Raw genomic sequence first — 16,671 nt, 5'->3', positions numbered from 1 at the left:
CATCAAATTTAGCAACTAATTGGATATACAGGGTAGAGGGATCCAACTATTTTTTCGTCAAATTAGCAACTAATTGGATATGCAGGCTAGAGTGATCCAACTATTTTTTTGTCAAATTTAGCAACTAATTGGATATACAGGGTAGAGTGATCCAACTATTTTTTCATCAAATTTAGAAACTAATTGGATATACAGGGTAGAGTGATCCAACTACTTTTTCGTCAAATTTAGCAACTAATTGGATATACAGGGTAGAGTGATCCAACTATGTTTTCATCAAATTAAGCAACTAATTGGATAGACAGGGTAGAGTGATCCAACTATTTTTTCATCAAATTTAGCAACTAATTGGATATACAGGGTAGAGTGATCCAACTATTTTTTCGTCAAATTTAGCAACTAATTGGATATACAGGATAGTGTGATCCAACAATTTTGTCATCAAATTTAGCAACTAATTGGATATACAGGGTAGAGTGATCCAACTATTTTTTCATCAAATTTAGCAACTAATTGGATATACAGGGTAGAGTGATCCAACTATTTTTTCGTCAAATTTAGCAACCAATTGGATATACAGGGTAGAGTGATCCAACTATTTTGTCATCAAATTTAGCAACTAATTGGATATACAGGGTAGAGTGATCCAACTATTTTTTCATCAAATTTAGCAACTAATTGGATATACAGGGTAGAGTGATCCAACTATTTTTTCATCAAATTTAGCAACTAATTGGATATACAGTGTAGAGTGATCCAACTATTTTTTCATCAAATTTAGCAACTAATTGGATATACAAGGTAGAATGATCCAACTATTTTTTCATCAAATTAAGCAACTAATTTGATATACAGGGTAGAGTGATCCAACTATTTTTTCATCAAATTTAACAACTAATTGGATATACAGGGTAGAGTTATCCAACTTTTTTTTCATAAAATTTAGCAACTAATTGGATATACAGGGTAGAGTGATCCAACTATTTTTTCATCAAATTTAGCAACTAATTGGATATACAGGGTAGAATGATCCAACTATTTTTTCATCAAATTTAGCAACTAATTGGATGTACAGGGTAGAGTGATCCAACTATTTTTTCGTCAAATTTAGCAACTAATTGGATATACAGGGTAGAGTGATCCAACTATTTTTTCGAAAATTTAGCAACTAATTGGATATACAAGGTAGAATGATCCAACTATTTTTTCATCAAATTTAGCAACTAATTGGATATACAGGGTAGAGTGATCCAACTATTTTTTCGTCAAATTTAGCAACTAATTGGATATACAGGGTAGAGTTATCCAACTATTTTTTCGTCAAATTAGGAACTAATTGGATATACAGGGTAGAGTGATCCAACTATTTTTTCATCAAATTTAGCAACTAATTGGATATACAGGGTAGAGTGATCCAACTATTTTTTCGTCAAATTTAGCAACTAATTGGATGTGCAGGGTAGAGTGATCCAACAATTTTGTCATCAAATTTAGCAACTAATTGGATATACAGGGTAGAGTGATCCAACTATTTTTTCATCAAATTTAGAAACTAATTGGATATACAGGGTAGAGTGATCCAACTACTTTTTCGTCAAATTTAGCAACTAATTGGATATACAGGGTAGAGTGATCCAACTATGTTTTCATCAAATTAAGCAACTAATTGGATATACAGGGTAGAGTGATCCAACTATTTTTTCATCAAATTTAGCAACTAATTGGATATACAGGGTAGAGTGATCCAACTATTTTTTCGTCAAATTTAGCAACTAATTGGATATACAGGATAGAGTGATCCAACAATTTTGTCATCAAATTTAGCAACTAATTGGATATACAGGGTAGAGTGATCCAACTATTTTTTCATCAAATTTAGCAACTAATTGGATATACAGGGTAGAGTGATCCAACTATTTTTTCGTCAAATTTAGCAACCAATTGGATATACAGGGTAGAGTGATCCAACTATTTTGTCATCAAATTTAGCAACTAATTGGATATACAGGGTAGAGTGATCCAACTATTTTTTCATCAAATTTAGCAACTAATTGGATATACAGGGTAGAGTGATCCAACTATTTTTTCGTCAAATTAGGAACTAATTGGATATACAGGGTTGAATGATCCAACTATTTTTTCATCAAATTTAGCAACTAATTGGATATACAGGGTAGAGTGATCCAACTATTTTTTCGTCAAATTAGCAACTAATTGGATATGCAGGGTAGAGTGATCCAACTATTTTTTTGTCAAATTTAGCAACTAATTGGATACACAGGGTAGAGTGATCCAACTATTTTTTCATCAAATTTAGAAACTAATTGGATATACAGGGTAGAGTGATCCAACTACTTTTTCGTCAAATTTAGCAACTAATTGGATATACAGGGTAGAGTGATCCAACTATTTTTTCATCAAATTAAGCAACTAATTGGATATACAGGGTAGAGTGATCCAACTATTTTTTCGTCAAATTTAGCAACTAATTGGATATACAGGGTAGAGTGATCCAACTATTTTTTCGTCAAATTTAGCAACTAATTGGATATACAGGGTAGAGTGATCCAACTATTTTTTCATCAAATTTAGCAACTAATTGTATATACAGGGTAAAGTGATCCAACTATTGTTTCATCAAATTTAGCAACTAATTGGATACACAGGGTAGAGTGATCCAACTATTTTTTCATCAAATTTAGCAACTAATTGGATATACAGGGTAGAGTGATTCAACTATTTTTTCGTCAAATTTAGCAACTAATTGGATATACAGGGTAGAGTGATCCAACTATTTTTTCATCAAATTTAGCAACTAATTGGATATACAGGGTAGAGTGATCCCACTATTTTTTCATCAAATTTAGCAACTAATTGGATATACAGGGTAGAGGGATCCAACTATTTTTTCGTCAAATTTAGCAACTAATTGGATATACAGGGTAGAGTGATCCAACTATTTTTTTGTCAAATTTAGCAACTAATTGGATATACAGGGTAGAGTGATCCAACTATTTTGTCATCAAATTTAGCAACTAATTGGATATACAGGGTAGAGTGATCCAACTATTTTTTCATCAAATTTAGCAACTAATTGGATATACAGTGTAGAGTGATCCAACTATTTTTTCATCAAATTTAGCAACTAATTGGATATACAAGGTAGAATGATCCAACTATTTTTTCATCAAATTTAGCAACTAATTGGATATACAGGGTAGAGTGATCCAACTATTTTTTCATCAAATTTAACAACTAATTGGATATACAGGGTAGAGTGATCCAACTATTTGGTCATAAAATTTAGCAACTAATTGGATATACAGGGTAGAGTGATCCAACTATTTTTTCATCAAATTTAGCAACTAATTGGATATACAGGGTAGAGTGATCCAACTATTTTTTCATCAAATTTAGCAACTAATTGGATGTACAGGGTAGAGTGATCCAACAATTTTGTCATCAAATTTAGCAACTAATTGGATATACAGGGTAGAGTGATCCAACTATTTTTTCGTCAAATTTAGCAACTAATTGGATATACAAGGTAGAATGATCCAACTATTTTTTCATCAAATTTAGCAACTAATTGGATATACAGGGTAGAGTGATCCAACTATTTTTTCGTCAAATTTAGCAACTAATTGGATATACAGGGTAGAGTGATCCAACTATTTTTTCGTCAAATTAGGAACTAATTGGATATACAGGGTAGAATGATCCAACTATTTTTTCATCAAATTTAGCAACTAATTGGATATACAGGGTAGAATGATCCAACTATTTTTTCGTCAAATTTAGCAACTAATTGGATATACAAGGTAGAATGATCCAACTATTTTTTCATCAAATTTAGCAACTAATTGGATATACAGGGTAGAGTGATCCAACTATTTTTTCGTCAAATTTAGCAACTAATTGGATATACAGGGTAGAGTGATCCAACTATTTTTTCGTCAAATTAGGAACTAATTGGATATACAGGGTAGAATGATCCAACTATTTTTTCATCAAATTTAGCAACTAATTGGATATACAGGGTAGAGTGATCCAACTATTTTTTCGTCAAATTTAGCAACTAATTGGATATACAGGGTAGAATGATCCAACTATTTTTTCATCAAATTTAGCAACTAATTAGATATACAGGGTAGAATGATCCAACTATTTTTTCGTCAAATTTAGCAACTAATTGTATATACAGGGTAGAATGATAGAAATGTTGTCCTAAAGAAAACAACATTGCACTTTTATTTGAAAACTTTTATTGAAAAATTAATTCATGTAACTTGATTATGTAGTAAAGTGGACATCTGTTCAATGTAGCTGCCTTCAACCTGAATTACCCTGCGATATGGGTACAGAACTGGGAGCATGCCTTTTCCACAAGTGCTGGAGGGAGCTCGGCAAATAATCAGTGGATGGCAGCGATCAGGCTGGCTTTGGTGTTGTGGGAAGTTATGTTGGTGATGTTCTTGATGGATGACCAAACAAAGCAGTCCTGCAGATTCAGGTTAGGGCAGGAGGGGGGTAGTGAGAGAAGGGTACAAAAGCGTAGCACTCCTTCTGAAGCCAAGTCGGGATCTCTTTGGACTTGTGGGCTGGTGCTGAATCCTGCTGCCACATCCAGGGTCTGCCAGCAGCCACCCAATTGCACCAGGGAATCACTACACTCTTCATCACATCCAGGTACTGTTGTTCTTGACGTATGACCAAATGAAGCAGTCCAGCAGATTCAGGCCAGGTGAGGAAGGAGGCAGTGAGAGAAGGGCACAAAATAATAACACTTTTTCTGAAGCCACGCCGGGATCTCTTTGGACGTGGGCCGGCGCTGAGTCCTGCTGCCACATCCAGGGTCTGCCAGCGACCATCTGATTACACTAAGGGATCACCACACTCTTTAGCACATCCAGGTACACTTTAGTGTTGACTTTCAAGCCGACTTTGAAGATGTGAGGTGGCATGATGTGGCCCTCACTTGAAACTACACTAAAGACCATAATCATGGATCGTCTAATGCATTGAGCTGCTCTCTTAAGTGTTGAACTGTCTGGATTTGCATTTTGATCGTGCTGGCAATGGTCCTGTTGTAATAACTTGGATCAGTTGACAGCATGAGTTGAACAACAATGCATCTCCAATCTCGTTCATTGAACATCATGTCAGACATAATAGAAAGCTCCTATCGCTCTTGGAATTTGTACACAACTGGATAACGTGGTAGATGGTCTGCAAAAAAAAAAAAAGACTGGTTTTCATCAAATGGAAATGGAATCATGTCGTTTTTTTCTAGATCGATATTTTATCGTTCCACCCTGTAGGTCTTCAATTTTAAAGTGTTAATCAAAACTGCAAGACTTCTTCATGGAGAGCAATTCATTTTGATTGGGACAAAATAGGGATTCGAGAGAATCAGTGAGATCTTGATAATCAGTGTACTTTGATGTGCAGATATAGACAGTTGTGACATCTGATCTTAGGATATGAATTGGAAGATCGTTAATGAAGATTTGGAAGAGTGTCCCTTCCAAAATAGATCTTTGAGGCATGCCAACATTGATTCTATATGTGCTCCAAACTTCCAACTATTAACCATTATTATTATATCCTCATCAAAGAAAAAGGACTCGATGATTGAGTAAATATTGCCATATTTCTATAGTTGGTGAGTTTAGGAAGCGACACTTTGCCATATCTATGGCCATTGCTCTAGAAGCACACCTGTCATGTTTATATGAGGTTCAGAAGTGAGGGCAGGAGTTTCTTAGGTTCTTCAATTTTCAACTCGCATGCAATAGATCCTACTAATTTCATATAAAATTCTAGAAAATATTTTCAGAATATTTTAGTTTAGTATTTATTTGCTTAGGTTTACATTAATTATCCTATATGAAAAATTATCAGTTTGAAAATATTTTTGAAACATATATAAACTGATAAATCAACAAACAATGAAAGTCATACATAAGAATTGAACAATTATCTAAAACTAAAAAAAAAATATATATAAAAATAACTAAATTTAAATAAATCCTCCAAATATATTTTGGTATTTTTAATTATTTCATAGCTGTAGCTGAAGAAAATATAATTCCAATATATATGATTATTCTAAAGATAATTTTAAACATCAAGGTTATTTTAAATAAATGAAAATATTTATAATAGTAACTAAATATGTTTGATGCAAAATATGTTGACTGTATTAATAATTCTATACTTTCATTCTAAACTAAATGAATCACAAATATATTTTTTTAATTTAAAACTAAATTGATATTAAACTAAGTATTAGTTGAAGATTGGCAAGAATGGTTAATTTGAAAGTGATTTAAACCAAATAAAAAGCAAATTACAAAAGACACATAAATAATTTAATAGTAAAATATCAAGAGGAAGTAACAAATGTTAGTAAATCTTTTAAGTTGTAAGAGATGAAATTTACCAAAGAAAGAATCTGTAGCAAAGTATTTAAAAATGATAGAAATATTTCAAAACCATCTTGAGTATATTACAAAACAATCAGATATTTTAGAATTCTTGAAAAAGAAGAATAGATAGCAAACAAAGATGTAAAGAGAATCAGACAAGCAGGAAGTTAGAGGAAAATGTTTTCCTATTTGTACAGCTTTCATATACAAGATAATAATAGTAAGTTCAATTAAATAATTTGGAAAAATTAGATTGGTTAGAAAAGATGGAACGAGAAGAAAACAGGGATTTGAGTGCATTGCTCACCTGAAGAAAAAGTTCAACAAGTGCATTAGTTGAGAATCCACACCAAAAGAAATGGAAGAGAAATGAAGGGTTTGGGCTTGGGTGTGGGAGAGAGCATTTGGGTAAAAGAAAAGAGCTCATCATTCCGTGTATAGCACTAGATTGGAGTTACCTCGGCAGATGCGATTCTGGGGACCTGTACACTTGCTGTATTCATACTGGTGTGGTTGGCATTTGGGACGACACACTGAAATAAACACAAACATGCTTTGCTGCAGTAGGAATTTTTAGTTACAAATTATGACTGACCATTTTGCTTGTAAGCAGACAACCATCTGATCAGTAAGCAGGAGAATTTGATAAGTTATTGAGTTTGTATTTTGATTAACAGTTCCTCACAGTTGTACTACATCAGTATCTACACATATTTGACTAGTTTTCTATTACTCTCATATTTAAACATAATTCGATTTTAATATTATCCTACACAAATTATACATTTTACATAACAAAATAAATTTAATCTAAGCAATTTAAACTATGAAAACATTGCGATTTTTATGATAAAGATGCTACAAAAGGTAAATTAGTAAACAATGTTACCTTCAGTTTATTTGAAATGTTGTAAATGCCAATTACTTCAAAATTTTCTGATTTATAGAAAAATCATATCAACTAATTCATGTATTTAATGCGCACAAGGTCAGTGGTAAATGATTTTAAATGGGTGTTAAAAGGTTCTAAATGAACAATTTATCAACTATGGATGACATATGCAATTAACAAATAAAGAAGAGAGTTGATGCTCCTCGGTCTTGTATGATACTATTCCCCACTGAAATTGATTTGGAAAGTTTACTGTACATTGAAGAGTTCCTACCTCAACCGAACACATTCTATTTATACTTGCACAAAGATCACATCTGCTTCCTCCTTTGTATTCAGATTGTTTCCCTTTAATTCTGAACTGCTGCATGCATACCTTCGGGATTTTCTTATGGGGCATTTTGTTCATCTTAGAGCAATAGGGGGATTTGCTTTTTCCTTCTTCTCCGCCTCGCTTTTTCTCTCATGTTTTATATCTTTCTGCTTCCACCAGGTCGTCAAAATAGAAACTGTTATTCCTTGGATGTTGACAAATTTTGTTTTGGGGGATTTTTTTCATTTGTGATGTATGTCGTAAAATCAATTTGTCACCTCACAATAAAATTGCAGATTTGCCTCTATGTTCTTTTACTTTCAATGATGTTGAATGGTTAACTGGTGTTAGCTTGTTGTATTTACTTTGTTAAAGTAGTACGACATATCTGGGTTCTATATTAGTTTGCTTAGCTTTATTTTTTTTTTTATCTGTGCTATTTTTCAATCTGTGTTTCATCTTTTTTACCATACTATTCTCCAAGCTGGATTTTAGGCCTCTTTTGTAATTCTGGTACATTGTACTCATGAGTAATTTAGCTGGAGTTTTTCCTGTCATGGTATGTGGACTATTTCAGTAATACATTAGGAATTTTCCTAGATGTTTTCTCTAGTCCTTTCCGTTTATCACCTGGAATAACTTTCAACATGGTTGAGAATGAACTGCTTCACCTCTCCATTAGTTTAGGGATGATAAGGGGTTACCTTTCAGTGTTGGATACCTCATTCTTTGCAGAAGTGCTAAAACTCTGAGGATATAAACTGAGGCCCATTATCTGACATGATGATCACTGGAATATCATATGTATAGAAATTGGGTTATGGATATTATTGTATCAGTCCTGGTAGATTTGATAACAAATGCTCCCACATTGATTATTCAGATTACTTAATTCTGCAAGTTCTTGGGAAATACTCCATATGTCTATGTCGAGTATTTCCCAAGAACCTTTCATTTCGACTATATAAAGCAGATGGTGGCTTTCCTTCAGGTCTAATGTTGTGCACAGGATACATCGGCTTATGGCAGCCTTTATGTCTTTGTCTATATTGGGCCACAATACCTTAGTTTAGAGTATGGCTTTTGTTTTTATTATCTCTATATGTGTCTTAAGCATTAATTTCAGGACACGTTTTTGCAAGTTTTGCAGTATGGCTCTGCATATGACTATGCCTCGTTTTGTTGTTAGTTCATTCCTCATGTGTTTAAAAGGGTTCTATTAATTTATTGGTCCAGTAATTTTGTTATATTGCCTTTTTCACTGTTGTGATGGTTAGATTCCGTTGAGATTCCTCCATTATTTCCAATAAGGTGATTGATTTTGGAATGCTGTTAGTTGCAATCCTTTGGCAATTTCTTCTTTGAGTGAGACTACTTTTTGATATTCCAAAGGTTGCCAAGAAATTATGTCCCCTGGGTTATGTTTACTGTTAATGTGTTTAAGTGTATATTTATAGTGTCGTAGATATAAAATCCATCACAAAATTTGCACGGAGGGGTTACCTTTAGGATTGAAGATAGTTGTTAATGCTTGATGGTAGGTCATTATAAGAAAATTATTCCCAAAAAGGTAAAAGTGGATTTTTTTCCAACCCAATACAATTACTGAGGCTTCTTTTTCTAATTGGCAGTACCTGTTTTTGCCTTCGGTTAGGGTCCTGGATGCATAGCTGATGAAGATCAGTATTCCTTGTTTGTTTTGGTATGGTATTGCTTATAATCTCATGGGACCGGCATCTACTATGATAGATATTTGAAGTTTTGGATCAAAGTGTATGAGCGGTTTGCTCTGAATGACTGCATTCTTCAACATAAAGAAACAAGATTCCTTTTCCCCATCCACAGATATTCTATATTTGCTTGCATTAATTTTTTTAATAGTTCACTAAGTGTTGCCAGTTATGGAATAAGCTTTATGAGGTAATTCATTAGACCTAAGAAACTACATGTATCCTGGATATTTTCAGGGTTTTAGAAATTTCTGATTGTTTTTATTTTCAAGTCAGTCGGTCTGATCCCTGCATTGGACAGTATAAAATCATGGAATTCGATTTCTTCACTATAGAATATGCTTTTATGCTGAGCAATTATCAGTTTGTTTTCTTTTAAGGAACTAATATGATATCTAGAGTTCTGTTATGTTCATGTATGTCTTTGCCTCAGATTGCAGCAGTTGGAGATTTTCTGAAGAATTTGTGGAAGCAGTTGTTGTCCTTCGGTGTGAAGCTAAAATTTGCCTTCATCTTGTGGTCTTTAAATGAAAACACATGTAAGCTTTCCCAATATTATCCACAAGGCACTTCGATTAGTAGAATACAATCTAAAATTATATTATTTAATTTATTTTTATGATTTTATGATGTTTTATCATTTTTATATGAAATAAAAATGATAAAACATCACAAAATTGATTAAAATATCTGCTCCAAAAAATGATTTTATAATTAAACTTGTTATAGTTAACATTTTTTATCACTAAGATTTAAATTTGTATCGATTATTATAATGTGCTTCCATATTTTGTTCACAAACCATGGTATAAAACTGAGAAAATTTGACTCAATTTTATTTGATTGATAAATATGGCAGATTAAATTTTCAGGTATCTTTTGATTCAATGTCATATCATTAATCTTTCTAATAATCTTCATAATGGAAACTAGTCATAATTGGTATCTCGATAAAAATGTTGATAGAAAAAAAAATGTCCATTTGTAATAAGAAAAATCATTAAAAAAATTTCTCTGAAGACTCGAATTTAAAATAAATGAATCTTATTTGATTAATTCACCAAATATTTGTTCATTACAAACATTGAGCAAAGTTGAGACTCCAGAGCATTATCTATTGCAACATACCTATGGTTGGTCAGTATTAATTGATTACGGTCAGTTTCTGAAGTCACGGATTTATCTTAATATTTGAGATGTTTTCATCAGTGCTGTGTGTAAATCCTACCTTTAATTCCAATTTCCCTTAGTTATTTTTAAAAACTTTTCCTACAATTATTGATATTACTGTTGATTTTTTTATATTCCAGATTTCCTTCACCTCTCTGTCACGCTCCATATATTTGTTTAATTTTTCGCCTCTTTGAGCTTAACATTGTAAACTGCTTGTATAGAGAAATCCACAATTTGATAGTTTTTTTCTTTCTTGTCCATTATTATTACATCCAGTTTCTTGTTTGAGTTTGTTTACTTATATTATATATTATAGAGGATTTTATGGCTATCATTTTCAAAGACTGCCTTCAGTTTATGTTCGTCTTCATGTTGAAAGTGTAGTCGTTCAGACAATTCCCAGTGAAGCCAAGGCATGTTTGAGTTTCATATTCTTTTGGCTCGCTTGCAAAATTAATTTATGATATAGTTTACCCTTTTATCTCTTTGTTCACAGTCTACCGTTATCATGGATCCTGAATTTTATGTACTTCATTCTGTATTTTATTTTTTATGTACTTAATTCTATATTTTATTTTTATGCAGTTCATTCTGTATTTTATTTTGTATGTACTTAATTCTATATTTTATTTTTATGCAGTTCATTCTGTATTTCATTTTTTATGCAGTTCATTCTGTATTTTATTTTGTATGTACTTCATTCTATATTTTATTTTTCATGCAGTTCATTCTTTATTTTACTTTTATGCAGTTCATTCTATATTTTATTTTTATGTACTGTATTTTATATTTTATTTTTTATGCAGTTCATTCTGTATTTTATTTTTATGTACTTCATTGTGGATTTTATTTTTATGCACATCATTCTGTATTTTGTTTTTATGTACTTCATTCTATATTTTATTTTTATGCAGTTCATTCCATATTTTTTTCATGCAGTTCATTCTGTATTTTTTATGTACTTCATTCTATATTATATTTTTTATGAAGATCATTCTGTATTTTATTTTTTATGCAGTTCATTTTATATTTTATTAATTATGCAGTTCATTCTGTATTTAATTTTTATGTACTTCATCTATATTTAATTTTTATGTACTTCATCTATATTTAATTTTTATGAAGTTTATTCGGTATTTATTTACTTCATTCTGTATTTTATTTTTATGTACTTCATTCTATATTTAATGCAGTTCATTTTATATTTTATTTTTTTATGTACTTTATTCTGTATATTATTTTTTATGTACTTTATACTATATTTTATTTTTTATGCAGTTCATTCTGTATTTTATGTACTTCATTCTGTATTCTATTTTATGTACTTCATTCTATATTTCATTTTATGTACTTCATTCTATATTTTATTTTTATGCACATCATTCTGTATTTTGTTTTTATGTACTTCATTCTATATTTTATTTTTATGCAGTTCATTCCATATTTTTTTCATGCAGTTCATTCTGTATTTTTTATGTACTTCATTCTATAATATATTTTTTATGAAGATCATTCTGTATTTTATTTTTTATGCAGTTCATTTTATATTTTATTAATTATGCAGTTCATTCTGTATTTAATTTTTATGTACTTCATCTATATTTAATTTTTATGTACTTCATCTATATTTAATTTTTATGAAGTTTATTCGGTATTTATTTACTTCATTCTGTATTTTATTTTTATGTACTTCATTCTATATTTAATGCAGTTCATTTTATATTTTATTTTTTATGTACTTTATTCTGTATATTATTTTTTATGTACTTTATACTATATTTTATTTTTATGCAGTTCATTCTGTATTTTATGTACTTCATTCTGTATTCTATTTTATGTACTTCATTCTATATTTCATTTTATGTACTTCATTCTATATTTTATTTTTATGCAGTTCATTCTGTATTTTATTTTTATACAGATAATTATGTATTTTATTTTTTATGTATTTCATTCTGTATTTAATGTTTATGTACTTCATTCTACATTCTATTTTTATGCAGTCGATTCTGTATTTTATTTTTATGTACTTCATTCTATATTTTACTTTTATGCAGTTCATTCAATATTTTATTTTTATGTAATCCATTCAATATTTTATTTTATGTACTTCATTCTATATTTTATTTTTTATGGAGTTCATTCTGTATTTTATTTTTATGCTATTCATTTTGTATTTTATTTTTATGCAGTTCAATGTGTATTTTATTTTTATGCAGTTCAATGTGTATTTTATTTTTATGCAGTTCATTGTGTATTTTATTTTTTATGCAATTCATTCTGTATTTTATATTTTATGCAGTTCATTCTATTTTTTATGTGCTTCATTCTGTATTCTATTTTTATGTACTTCTTTCTGTATTTTATTTTTATGTCCTTCATTCTGTATTTTATATTTTATGCAGTTCATTCTCTATTTTATGTTTATGTACTGCATTCTACATTCAATTTTTTATGCAGTTCATTCTGTATTTTATTTTTATGTACTGTATTTTATATTTTATTTTTATGCAGTTCATTCTGCATTTTATTTTTTACGTACTTCATTCTGTATTTTATTTTTATGTACTTCATTCTATATTTTTTTATGTACTCCATTCTGTATTTTATTTTTATGCAGTTCATTCTGTATTTTCTATGTACTTCATTCTATATGTTATTTTTAATGCAGGTCATTCTGTACTTTATGTTTTATGCAGTTCATTTTGTATTTTATTTTTATGTACTACATTCTATGTTTTATTTATCATGCGGTGCATTCTCTATTTTATTTTTATGTACTTCATTCTATTTTTTTATGTAGTTCATTCTGTATTCTATTTTATAAATTCATTCTGTATTTTTTATGTACTAAATTCTATATGTAATTTTTATGTACTTCATTCTGTATGTTATTTTATGTACTTCGTTCTATATGTTATTTTTTGTCGTTTATTCTGTATTTTATTTTTTTGCAGTTCATTCTGTATTTAATTTGTATGTACTTCATTCTATATTTTATTTTTATGTACTTCATTCTATATTTTATTATTTATGCAGGTTATTCTGTATTTTTTATGTACTTCATTCTCTTATTTTTATGTACTTCATTCTCTTTTATTTTTATGTATTTCATTCTCTTTTATTTTTATGTACTTCATTCTGTATTTTATTTTTTACATAATTCATTCTACATTTTTATTTTATGCAGTTCATTCCATATTTTATGTTTATGCAGTTCATTCCATATTTTATTTTATGCAGTTCATTCTGAATTTTATTTTTTATGTTGTAAATTCTATATTTTATTTTTCATGCAGTTCATTCTGTATTTCATTTTTATGTACTTCATTCTATATTTTATTTGTTATGCAGTTCATTCTGTATTCTATTTTATATGCAGTTAATTCTGTATTTTATGTACTGTATTTGCTTTTTATGCAGTTCATTTTGTATATCGTTTATGTACTTTATTCTATAGTTTACCTTTTATATACTTCATTCTATATTTTATTTTTTATGCAGTTCATTCTTTATTTTATTTTTATGTACTGCATTCATCATTTTATTTTATGCAGTTCATTCTGTATTATATATTTATGTACTTCATTCTATATTCTATTTTCATGTACTTCATTCTATATTATCTTTTATGCAGTGCGTTCTATATTTTATTTTTATGTACTTCATTCTATATTTTATTTTTTATGCAGTTCATTATGCAATTGATTTTTATGTACTTCATTCTATATTTTATTTTTATGTACTTCAATCTATATTTGATATTTTATGCAGTTCATTCTGTATTTTATTTTGTGTACTTCATTCTATATTTCCTTTTTTATGCAGGTCATTTTGTATTTTTTATGTACTTCGATCTATATTTTATTTTTTATTCCGTTCATTCTGTAATTTTTATGCAGTTTATTTTATTCTTATGTACATTCAACAGTTTATTTTTTGTACTTCATTCTACAGTTTATTTTTTCTGCAGTTATTCTGTATTTTATTTTTCATGTACGCCGTTCTATATGTTATTTTTTGCCGTTCATTCTGTAGTTTATTTTTATGCAGTTAATTCTGGATGTTATTTGTATGTACTTTTTATTTTTTATGCTGTTCTTTCTATATTTTATTTTTATGTATTTTATTCTATATTTTATTTTTTTGGCAGTTCATTCTGTATTTTATTTTTTATGTACTTCATTCTGTATTTCATTTTTATGTACTTAATTCTATATTTTATTTTTTATGCAATTCACTCAGTATTTTATTTTTTATGTACTTCATTCTGTATTTTATTTTTCATGTACTTCATTCTGTATTTTATTTTTATGTACTTCATTCTGTATTTTATTTTTATGTACTTCATTCTATATTTCATTTATTATGCAATTCACTCTGTATTTTATTGTTATGTACTTCATTCTATATTTTTATGCAGTTCATTCTGTATTTCATTTTTTATGCAGTTCATTCTGTATTTCATTTTTCTGTACTTAATTCTATATTTCATTTTCATGCAGTTCATTCTGTATTTTATTTTTATGCAGTTCACTCTGTATTTTATTTTTATGTACAATGAAGTACTATGTTTTATTTTTATGCAGTGCATTCTCTATTTTATTTTTATGTACTTCACTCTATATTTTATTTTTATGTAGTTCCTTCTGTATTCTATTTTATACAGTTCATTCCGTACTTTTTGTACTTTGCTGTATTTTATTTTTATGTACTTCATTCTATATTTTTCTTTATGTACTTCATTCTATATTTTATTATGAATGCAGTTTATTCTGTATTTTTATGTACTTCATACTGTTTTATTTTATGTACTTCATTCTATATTTTTATGCAGTTCATTCCATATTTTATTTTTATGTATTTCCTTCTCTATTTTATTTTTATGTACTTCATTTTATATTTTATTTTTTATGGACTTCATTCTATACTTTATTTTTAATGCAGTTGATTTCTGTATTTTATTTTTCATGCAGTTCATTCTGTATTTTATTTTTCATGCAGTTCATTCTGTATTTTTTTTTTTGCAGTTCATTCATTCTGAGTTTGTTGTACAGTTGTTTATATCTTTGTTTTAGCGTCCTTTTCATAACTATACCCATGTGTTATGCACTAGTATGTTAGTCAGTCTTATATGTTGTCCGTGTAGTTGCTTCTCTTTTCATTTTACTTTTTGGGTTTCCTATTTGTGATTGTGGTATCTTTTCATTTGGAGTTTCTTTGTCAGCAATAATAAGCCTTTCTCTATTTCGTATTTTTTTACACCTTTTATTGCATCACTTACATTTTATTGCATCATTTACAGTCTTCAATAGTTATCAGTATGCATCCACTTTCTTTCCTTTTTACATAGAGTCAGTCAGCATCATCAATTGCATTTTGTATGGCTGATTCAATGGTTCTTTGATCCAAGCCCCTCGGTTTTTCTTTCGCTCAGTTTATGAAGAATCCAAAGTATTTTACTAAAGACACTGTCCAAGTAATTATTCTTTATTGGATTTCTATTAACTAATTGGATTACAAATACCTTAGTTCTTTTAAGGTATTTTTTAACAATCTTTTTCATTGCTGTTGATTTGATGATGTCCACTTGCAGAATATATAATTATTGTAAATGATGTGTACACATATTTATTATATTATGTGTCTTCTGTTGTTTTGAATTTTCCTTTCTTCACATCAAGTAGTACGCATTTTCTATTCTGAATCTCATACCTATCTAAAAATTAATGCTTCCAGTTCTTTTTTGCATTTTGAAATTTCAGATCATCCATATACATGAGGTGGTTTATTTTTTCCTTTGTCTCTGTAAATATGTGACCTGCATTACATCTGAATATGCATCATGGTTATGGCAAACAGTAGTGGAGAAGGGCATAAATTAATTACTCTAATATCTTAGTGATGTGTATTACAAATAAATATCAGAAAGACACCTCACTTAGATAGCACTTATGTTCACTACAGCGGTGATAAAACTGACATCTGGATAAATGCCTCTGTTTCTCAAGATTGGATAGATGCAATTCTGATTTCACTATACAATGGGAATGGAGCACAGTTGGCCTATGGCAATTATCAATTATCTTTTTGAACAGTGTGCAAGCTCTTTTTTTAACCGGCTCTTTAGAT

The 16,671-nt window shown here is 29.2% G+C and overlaps 1 protein-coding gene across 8 annotated transcripts in view; it reads right to left on the bottom strand.

Annotated features, from left to right (window-relative positions):
• The window catches only part of LOC145297666 (uncharacterized), a 1,332,115-nt gene that overhangs the window by 630,425 nt on the left and 685,019 nt on the right, over positions 1-16,671 (bottom strand). For 5 of the 8 annotated variants that reach the window (XM_080143840.1, XM_080143841.1, XM_080143838.1 and 2 more), the window contains exon 12: positions 6,890-6,964. The exons of the other annotated variants lie outside the window; for them this stretch is intronic. In XM_080143840.1, the coding sequence (XP_079999966.1) occupies positions 6,890-6,964 (75 nt within the window). The remainder of the gene's footprint in view (positions 1-6,889; positions 6,965-16,671) is intronic. 8 annotated transcript variants of the gene reach the window in all.

This window comes from Euprymna scolopes, chromosome 18 (genome assembly GCF_053919585.1).
Source record: "Euprymna scolopes isolate OS-2025 chromosome 18, ASM5391958v1, whole genome shotgun sequence".
In the NCBI taxonomy this organism is placed as follows: domain Eukaryota; kingdom Metazoa; phylum Mollusca; class Cephalopoda; order Sepiida; family Sepiolidae; genus Euprymna; species Euprymna scolopes.
Note: the sequence above shows the minus strand (reverse complement) of the source record. Positions and strands in the feature narration are given on the sequence as shown.